The 9583-nt window shown below is 40.4% G+C and overlaps 2 protein-coding genes across 7 annotated transcripts in view; one reads left to right on the top strand and one right to left on the bottom strand.

Moving 5' to 3' along the window:
- The window catches only part of vti1a (vesicle transport through interaction with t-SNAREs 1A), a 127249-nt gene extending 125973 nt beyond the window's left edge, over positions 1–1276 (bottom strand). For all 5 annotated transcript variants that reach the window (XM_053866697.1, XM_053866695.1, XM_053866696.1 and 2 more), the window contains exon 1: positions 1110–1276. In XM_053866697.1, coding sequence (XP_053722672.1) covers positions 1110–1203 — 94 coding nt within the window. In that variant the 5' untranslated portion in view covers positions 1204–1276. The remainder of the gene's footprint in view (positions 1–1109) is intronic.
- Positions 1277–1452: 176 nt separating this feature from the next.
- On the top strand, positions 1453–9336 carry zdhhc6 (zinc finger DHHC-type palmitoyltransferase 6). 2 transcript variants are annotated; one of them, XM_053866758.1, is made up of 11 exons: positions 1453–1525; positions 2775–3307; positions 3421–3512; positions 3754–3913; positions 4016–4174; positions 7150–7203; positions 7284–7451; positions 7602–7643; positions 8412–8557; positions 8627–8673; positions 8744–9336. In XM_053866758.1, exons 2-11 carry the CDS (start codon positions 3041–3043, stop codon positions 8842–8844), a joined length of 1236 nt encoding a protein of 411 aa, XP_053722733.1. In that variant the 5' UTR covers positions 1453–1525; positions 2775–3040; the 3' UTR covers positions 8845–9336. The 2 variants fall into 2 exon arrangements, with proteins under 2 accessions (XP_053722733.1, XP_053722732.1); XM_053866757.1 differs by having other exon boundaries at positions 8409–8557; positions 8744–9334.
- Positions 9337–9583: the final 247 nt, after the last annotated feature.

Below are 9583 nucleotides of genomic sequence, written 5' to 3' on the forward strand. Positions count from 1 at the left end.
CCTACCTTTGCGTCAAATATGCAATATGACATAAATCGCATGTCAGTCCAGGTATTCCTGATTCAAGTTTTCTCTATTGCGCAATTATTGTGAAGTTGAGGATCAATTTGCTCCAATGATCAGAAGATGAATTAGAAGAGATGCAATTGAAGAAATCCATTAACTATAACTGAGAGTGGAACGAGTGGACATCTAGTCAAGTCAGACTAATTTCTGTACTCAGTTTCAGCCTCACAATCTTTGGCTTGTCCTCGTCCGCTCTTGCCAACAGGCTAGAATGGAAGTTGTAGCAGCAAGCTAAATGAACTTATTTCCTTGAGAAGCAGATATGTCCACATACATCGTCTCCACTTGTTGTCTAATTTCTTTCCTCTAGTAGGACTAAGGCGTTTAAAGTAGATGCATTAGCGTTCTAGGCAATCGGCTTGCATAGTAGTAACGTAAACATGGTCAATGTGCTGGGACTTCTGGCTCATTGGAGATGGATCCACTCCAAACTACAAGAAACTTCAGATCCTGCCAGAGCAGAACCATCAGTTACCAGGTTAGCTACTTCTCATCGGCAGCGACTATAGTGAACACTTGGTTTGCACCAACTTCATTGTCCACGTGCATAAATACATACGGTGTAATACGGTATGATACAATACTTTGGCCAGGATTTTCTTTTTTTTCGTAGATATTTAAAAAACTCATCATTGTGAAGGTGTGATGGCTGTCATATCACCATGGCAGTTTGCTATGATAGTTTACATGTAGAAACCATGTTTATTAATTAAAAGTGTCATTCAGGAGACTGGCTCATTTTTGTGGACAATTTCAGAATTCAGATGGCATCATGGCTTCAGCCACTCGGGTCTTACTCACTGATGATTTGGTGCAATACCAAAATCAATTGAAAGACTAAGAGCGATTAAGGCAGCAACGTGTGCTAAATCACGTTCGTCATAACTTGTAGACGGTTATCAATGTATTTATTTTTTTTATGTTAAATGACTAAAGCTCACATTTGGATCAGTCGTTATTAGCCCTGGCTACACTTTAGCAATCCTCACAGCTGATTGTCAGCCGCTACAAGTGCAGATGGGAGCGAATACTTCTACTCTTACCTCCACTTAGTTTCGGGATTCTGCCGATTTTATTCGTTACATCCGCCGTAAGCGTTCCAAATTCCTGCTCGTATGCTTCAAAGTCTGAAGACATTGTGTATCTGAGAAGTTAACAGCACAAATGACAGTTAGCTCGCTATGACAACAACACGGCTCAGAGCAGGCTCTTCCTGGAGTCACCGTCAAATGGGCTCGCCCGTACTACTAAATGAAATCTGATGAATAAAACTTAACATTCGGGCGTAGACTTGATTATTTTCCATCATGTATACGTTAATATTTATTTATTTTTAATGAATAGTGTTTCAGCATTAATAACGCGGCAGAGGGTATTAATTCATTTAAAGCATCTGACGCGTATATAGAAAGGTTCCGAGCTACCCTTCTGCAAACGGGGAAACCAAGGAAGTGACCAGGTTTGTGATTTAAAGTGACAGTTAAAAATATGTATCAATATATGTAAATATGTAGGGGCGCAGGGTGCTCTTGGTCATGTCGTTTAGAGTCCTTGTTAGCATAATGTTTTGGGAAACGGATCACGGCCATTTCTGGCAGAGCAACCCCGCTATCCTTCGGCTAGCCTCTTTAGCCTCAATGCTAATTTTTTTTCACAATTTGAACCACTACTATATATTGCCGCGTCACCCATATTGTACCCTCGGCAGACGTTATTTATTATTGTATGGATTTACATGCCAAGAGTGAGGCTGTCACAATAATGTCCACGCAGCGTGACCGAGTATTACCTGCTAATTAGTAGTGCACCGACTATTTACTTTTTCCTCTTCTCCTAGATCGCGTGCGTTTTAATGCATTTCGGTTGCATTTGTAGTTGTCCTCATCATTTTCTTTTCAGTGAAACAGTAAAACACACAATAATTTCCAATTTATTTATGGGACACTTTACGGCGTTAAGACTGACCATCGGACCGGGTATTGCTTTTCAAATTGTGGTTTGGTGAAAACCAATACGGTTCTGTAAAACCTCTGTACGCACTCCAGTCCCTCTTACTGACTACCTTCTTCTGTATGAGCAAGTGCATTGGTAGAACCTTCGAGTTTTCATGTGTTATTCCTCGTGTTGTAGTCGTGAGGCAAAGCTATTTAGAGGTCAAGACCAAGGCAAGACAGTGTACCCAAGCAGTCTCAGAATGATCCGCTAATGATGTGCAGTGGGAGCAGGTTATCTTCCAGTGAAACAAACTGCACCAGTCTGACAATTGACAAACTTCAGACACCTTACTGGTTATCCTCCGGATTAATTTCAAGAAAAACCCCTGATGAATATCAAAGATAAAACATAGCAACACTGAACAAATAACCAGAATCCTTCTTTAATGCTTGCCAATTCTGAAAGTTCTCTCTTGGTCTTGACTGGTCTTGAATTGATATCCCAAGACGGAGGCAGGAAAGAAAAAAAAACATTCGAGTCTTAGGACAAAAAACAATCTCGAGTATGGCCATTCTAAACATTTTGTTTACTTTGATAATGAATAAGACCGTGGTTACCAGTTTCCTCTAGACTGTTTAGTCCGTTTGGTTTGTACAAGAGGTCACAGTTTCGCAGTTTACAATTTGCTATAGGTGTATTTGTTATGAAGATTGGATATGCACTCGATTTCCTCTAAACTTTTTTATGCAAGTCATTGTTGTATTTCATTCCAGATGGAACCACTTGAGTTTCTCCGAGGCATAGTGAAATCACCAGAGTGAGTGGAGGATGCTGCTGTTTGCCTGTCTAAAACACAAATGGACACCAACAGCTCCACTGACTGATGGATATGTGGCTTGTTTAAAAGTCAGAAGAAGAGGAATGCTATGTGCAGCGCCCTTGCAACTGACATTTCAAGATACCATCTGGGGAAAGTAACACACTGACAAAGGCGTTAAGTATTCCCGACTAAAGGCAAAATTACGACATTTTTTGGAAAATGAACTTCTTGTCAGCCTTTGTGACATTTGAGAACCTCCATGAGGTTCGGAGATTGTGCCACTGGGGTCCCATTATCGCGCTCTCTGTGATTGGTATATGCTCCAGTATGGCCATCTTGGACTCCATCATTTGGTACTGGCCCCTGGACACCACTGGCGGGAGCATCAACTTCATAATGCTCATAAACTGGACAGTTCTGATCCTCTACAACTACTTCAATGCTATGTTTGTTGGGCCTGGATACATTCCACTTGTTTGGAAACCGGTAAGTACCTTTGCAATACCTTTTTGCGTATATTAGAAAGATTATCTGAATGCAGTGTCTGATAAGGCTTGGCTCATGTCTTTTTGTTATGTCTGGAATTATTTACCAATTAGGGGGATCCAATAGACACCCAATACCTGCAGTTCTGCAGAGTATGTCAGGCATACAAGGCACCAAGATCACACCATTGCCGCAAGTGTAACAGGTGAGAATAAATTGCACAGGTCATTCACAAGATTGTCACAAAAGTGACCAATATTTCAAAGGTCTAAAGTCCACAAAAAGTCCAAAAAAATATGTTTCTGTTATGCAGTGGAAGCAGTCCAATGAATGAATGTGATATTTTCATCACAAAACTGTGAATGTGAAACCAATGAGTCTTCAAAACCACTGTTAAATGTTTCACGCCATACTCCCTCATGACTTTATTTCTTCCTATCTCCCAGATGTGTGATGAAGATGGATCACCACTGCCCTTGGATCAACAACTGTTGTGGCCATCAGAATCATGCCTACTTCACTAGTTTCCTTCTGCTGGCCCCACTGGGTTGCTCACACGCCTCCTTCATTTTCATAATGACGATGTACACTCAGCTGTATGAAAGGGTGAGTTAACTTTCTGCTTAGCAGTCAGTTTATGTCTCTCAAACAATTGCCTCGGGATCCTTCATCCTTCATGAAGAGACTTACCATTTTCTCACTCTGTAGATCTCATTTGGTTGGAGCTCAGTGAAGATCGACATGAGCGCTGTGCGTCAGTTCCAGCCCCTCATGCCCTTCAGTGTTCCTGCCTTTGCTGCCACACTCTTTGCCTTAGGCTTGGCACTGGGCACCACTATTGCCGTTGGCATGCTTTTCTTTATACAAGTAAGTTATTCACAAGGGTTGGGGAGTATGTCTCAGCTGAAGATGTTTTTGTTTTTGCATGAGTATTGTGGCGCTAAAGATTTTCTTTATTTTTCCACAACTTGCATTTGCAACTTTTACTTATTTTTGACTTCATTCTGTTATTCACCCAACCCCATCGTTTAACTAGGGTGTTTGGCAAGAATTTGTTTTTGTTTTATGTTTGTGATTAACCACAAACGCCCTCTTGGGTCACCAACATTATATAAGCCGTAATTGGACAAAATACTGTTTAGATTCTGTGTTTACAAAAACTACCAACGACGTCAATGGTTGCCTTTTGTCCCTCATTTTTTTAGGTTTCTTCACCAGTTTTTTTCCCAGTTTTAGACACCACACGTTTTGGGGAAGAGAACAGACTTACAGTATATGCTCAGTGGCGTGATTACAGCACCGAGCAACCACACAATGACTCAACATCTCTTTTCTCTGATACTGGACAGGAGTTGACCCTTGTGAGGTCATCGAGGCATGTTTCCAGTTGTCGTCTAGTGCAAAGCGGCAATGAATTTGAATCAAGTTTTAGACTTATTTAGCATTCTAATTAAACTGAATCAACTTCCTGGACAGTATATGATCATTTCATATTGCACATTTATGGAAAGTTCCACAGCCATGTCAGTGACTCTTTAGGGGTCCTGGATAGGCCCTGCTCATTTCAGATAGTTGACCCCAGTGGAAGGATATTAACATTATATCTTCAATAAGTGTTTCTCACCAACCCAATCTAGTGCTTTGAGTCTATAGTTTTGTTCCTGACTGCACCTACTACTCGGATTGATCCAATGATCGAATTTATTTTGCAACCCTTCCACTGTAAATTCAGCATCTAAGTTAAAGACTATGGGTTTATAATGTTTTACATTGGCCAACAGCTAATGGAAATTCTTGCGCTACAGTTCCCTCACCTTAATCTGTTTTGGTAAATTGGCTGCACTTCTGGGTGTGATAAGAGTTGGCTCCTGCAGAGGCGGGAATTGTGGCTTACTGACGGATCTGGATCTTGAAGTGCTCTTCATTTCAAAACTTGAAAGGATTTTCATGAAAATTTCCAAGTTGGTTTGAAATTTACAGGTGATTCACATGTGCGGCATCCCTCCGCTGCTGCTCAGGTGCATTAGCAGTAGAAGTTTATGTCAGTCTAACATACAATAACAACTCTTTTATCTCACATTATCTGAGGGAATTAAAAGGAACAAAGTGAATGCTGATCTCTTTAAGAATGTGAGTGAATCATTCATGTTTTTACACAATGTGATTACGCTTCTTTGTTATGTGACGACCTAAGTGTTCTCATTACTCCTTATTGCTGGTTTTCTTTGGCATAATTTGGCTCCTTTGGGGTTTGGTAGCTTTGCGTTGTAACATCTTGAAACCAAATTCTCTGCTTCCTAAGGAAGATAATGTGTGCCTCTAGCTTCATTTCCAGGTACTTCTTTCTCATTGCCACTTGCTACTTCCTGTCCTGTGTATAATCATGGTAGACAATAATCCTGGGCTGGTCATTGACGGTGACTTTCCTGGCCTTCCATGTGGCCTTGAGAACCTTGAATTTGTTGATAACAGATTCCTCTTTCTATCCATTGTTGTCCTTGATTAGGTCCTCTGTGAAAAGCCTGAGATCATCAATGTCCATGTCTTCTGGCACCGAATGGATCATCATGTTCTTGGCTCTTGCTTTGTCTTCCAAGCAGGCAATTCTCTCCAAATACAGTACACAGCTGATGAGATCTTTGTGGAGATATTATTATCAACAAGAACATTCAGTACTGTGTTGTCCAATTTCACCTTTTTCTGCTCCACTGAGTTTTTTTAAATCCTCCTTTAAGTCATTTCTGCCTTTGTTTCTCCTTTGAATCTTTTAGCTAGGCCAGTCTTGTTGGCTTTGAACAATATCTGACAGTTCAGAGTTTCAGACTCTCTTTTGGTGAAAAGGAAAAAAAAAGTTTCAAATGATTGCGTGGGCACAATGTGTTGTGGTTTAGTTGCTACGACTTGGTGGAGATTTAGGAATGCAGTAGAGCCAGTCCAGCTGGTGTCGTGGGGAGTATGGCATGAGTTCCATTTCTGCTCCAGGAACTTGGTTTTTGCTGGTGAGCCAACACAAATCTTGAATCATGTACATTTGATCGTAGTTTAAGCAGCCCAGCACCAAGAATACGGCACATAATGACAATCGGCAAGTGGACATTGCCATAAAAAGATGGTGATGGTTTGGGTAGGCTGTGGATACACGGTGACAGGAGTGAGCTTGACTGACTGTGCTATGGGTCAAGGCCATAAACACATGTGGTTGCCTTACCTTAGATTCTGTCACTGCATTTTTGAACCCTTACTCAAGCTGTTCCTTTTTTTTTTTTTTTTTTTTTTACTTTTTTTGTTGAGCGGTCCGTTACCATTAGGAAATGCCCCAGATGGGGAAACTTTTTATGCAAATTTTATGTAGTCGAAAGCCTGATGTGTGGGTTAAAAAAACTGCAATATGTTACGCCATTCGAGTTGAGCTGTTCTTGATTTTCTCCATTTGTTGTTTGATAATGAGATTGTAGTTTATAACTTAGGTGACTTCTTTTGTGGGAGCAACAAGGGAAAGAGAAACCTGATTTTAGACAATCTGCCACTGTAATGTAACAAATTTTCTTTTCTTTTGATTCAGTCACTGCAAATTATTGAATCTTGGCAGACGAGGTCAGTGTTCATAAAAATGATCTGATTTACAATTCAATTTAATGTGGGGCATTAATTAGTGCTGTCCTGAAACAAACTTAACGATTGTAGATTGTAGCTCATAGCTCATAGCTGATTCTCATTTTTGCCAAACCTTTTTATCAATTGAGGGCGTGTTTATGGTTAGCCTGAGATGCTGGCTCAGTTGGCAGGATTGTTGCTGTGAGCTCTGAGAACACAGAAAATGATCATATTTTTTGTCTGTTTAGATGAAAGTCATCCTTCAAAACAAGACGTCGATTGAGTCCTGGATTGAAGAAAAGGTGATATTTCCAGTGAACTTTGACATACTTAGCAGTGGAGCATTATTTCACACACACTGACTATATTCTGATCTGTGAAGGCCAAAGAAAGAATACAGCACTACCAAACAGGGGAGGAGTTCATCTTTCCTTACGACCTTGGCAGCCGCTGGCTCAACTTCAAGCAAGTCTTTACATGGTCAGGGACGCCCCACGGTGATGGGATTGAATGGCCCGTTCACCCCAAGTGTAACCAGCACACCTTAACTGTAGGTTCAGACTTCCTACTGACTCACCCTCACCGGTGTTTCCTAAACATCTCATTCAATGCACGTTTGTCAATTACAGTTGCGATTAATATTGATGAACAGTGGACCATGTGGGGCTGCAATGCTGATTTATACTTTTCTTCTGAACAGATTGAGCAACTGAAGCAGAAGGCTGATAAACGTGTGAGAAGTGTAAGTATTATTACATGTCCATTATACACACGCCTAGAGGAGTATGGTAATGGGCATACGAGAGCTTGACTTTGTTAATGTATGCTCTGTAAATAGATAACTGTAGCTCAGTACACTCTGCGCAGGTATTTATTTGGAGTTTGGTAACTCTTCAAAGTGTAGGTCTGTAGGTCCAAGTCAAGACAGTGAGGGTGTTCACGATTAGTATCTGTCTTTGTTTAGGATTAGTGAATGTATCCCCTAATCCCCTTTTATCATTTAAAATGTCTGTATTATTAGCAAATAGTGTTCGTGGCACCAGCCTCATAGAAAATAAGTTAATATTTCAATCGTTGAGGTTTACAGTGTATCAATCTATTATTTGTTTATGGCATTATCTTTGTCAAAGAAATGTTCTTAAATCAATCTTGGCATGTAACCGATTGCCCATTCTGAAATGTATTAATCTCTTACAAAGCAAGCAAATGTGGGATTTTGCAGAAATGAGAGACTGAGACACCCAAGAGGTCTAAAAGCACCTGTCCGCTTTTAGCCAAGGAAATGAGTAAAGAAGCCGGTAACAATTTCTGGGAGAAATGTGCTTATGGGTCATAATGGAAACATTGTGACTTGTCGAGGTGGATTTTAAAAGGACATCCAGAGATAAGCGTTTGCCACTGTCAGGATATGATCAGTGGTGGTATCCAGTTTCACCATAAGGGTTAAACCTCAAACTGCCACAGCTTAACTAAAGGCGTGGAGTGATTGGATCTCTCCATATGCCAGCAGGTGCAGTACCAGGCAATCGAGGACTATAATGGGGCTTGCTGCCCCCTTTCCAAGGGTCTCCAAACTTTTTTCAGGACACCTTGCACAGAGGAACCAAGAATCCCTCTCAAGAAGGGAGACACTATCCTGGCCACCCGTGGCACCAAGTAAGTCCAACCCCACAATCGGGCATGATGAAGTCTATCTCCTCTCACTGAATCTTTTTATTGATTTAGATGGTGGATGTATGGTGACAAAGTGCTGAGCGAGGAACAAATTCAAGGTAAATGGAAAAGTAAACACAAACACTGACGTATTTTCAAAGTAAGAGTACATACATTTTCTGTTTCCAGTTGGGGATCGGGTTCGAGGATGGTTTCCCCGGCGTTGTGTGGAGAAGTGCCATTATGACACTGCTGCAAATGATAGCACCAGCGAAAAGAAAGTTAACTAATGTAACCAGACAGTCGAGGAGACCAAATACTGCTGTCCTTATTAGATGGTAACTGTTTGTCCAGTGAAGATGAAGATGTCTTAACCTGACGCATCAGACATGCTCTTACGTCACTTCAGTTTCTGATGCATTTTAATGCAAATTTGGTATCTGTGTCTTATTAAGTTGTGTTATTTTCGTCTCGTGTTCAACATAATGCCTCCAAGCATTGTTAACAGACTGTTTTGTTGACTACTCTCACCAAATCCCAGCCAAGGTCTTAATGTCAGATAATTGCCATCAGGCTTAAATGTGACTTTCTTGTGATCGCATTACCTTACTTGAATATGTCCATTTTACTCGTGCTGACGTCTGTTTTCGCTAAATATGCAATGCCTCCGCCCAGCAAACCCCAGGGCTTCTTCATGCAACTCTTTCTACAGTTCTGAGCAAATATTTGTTTTACTTTGTATAATTTTTGTAAAAACGAATTGTATGCCTTCTACTGTCAATTCAATTGAAATAAATATTATATATGTTTTGTTTGAGTGTTTATGAAGAAATCAAATGTATTATTATTGTTATTATTATTTACTTCTATACAATTTATCCAACTCTCTTGACTAGAATAGAACAAAATACACAACCACATTCTTCTGTTTTTTGTTTTTTTTGTCTTATTTGTGTCTGTTTTAGGCTCACACTCTTGACACAACTGTCTTTATAGTCGTTAGCTGTTTAATTACAGCTACGAGTTGAA

This window comes from Synchiropus splendidus, chromosome 5 (assembly GCF_027744825.2).
Source record: "Synchiropus splendidus isolate RoL2022-P1 chromosome 5, RoL_Sspl_1.0, whole genome shotgun sequence".
Taxonomy (NCBI): domain Eukaryota; kingdom Metazoa; phylum Chordata; class Actinopteri; order Syngnathiformes; family Callionymidae; genus Synchiropus; species Synchiropus splendidus.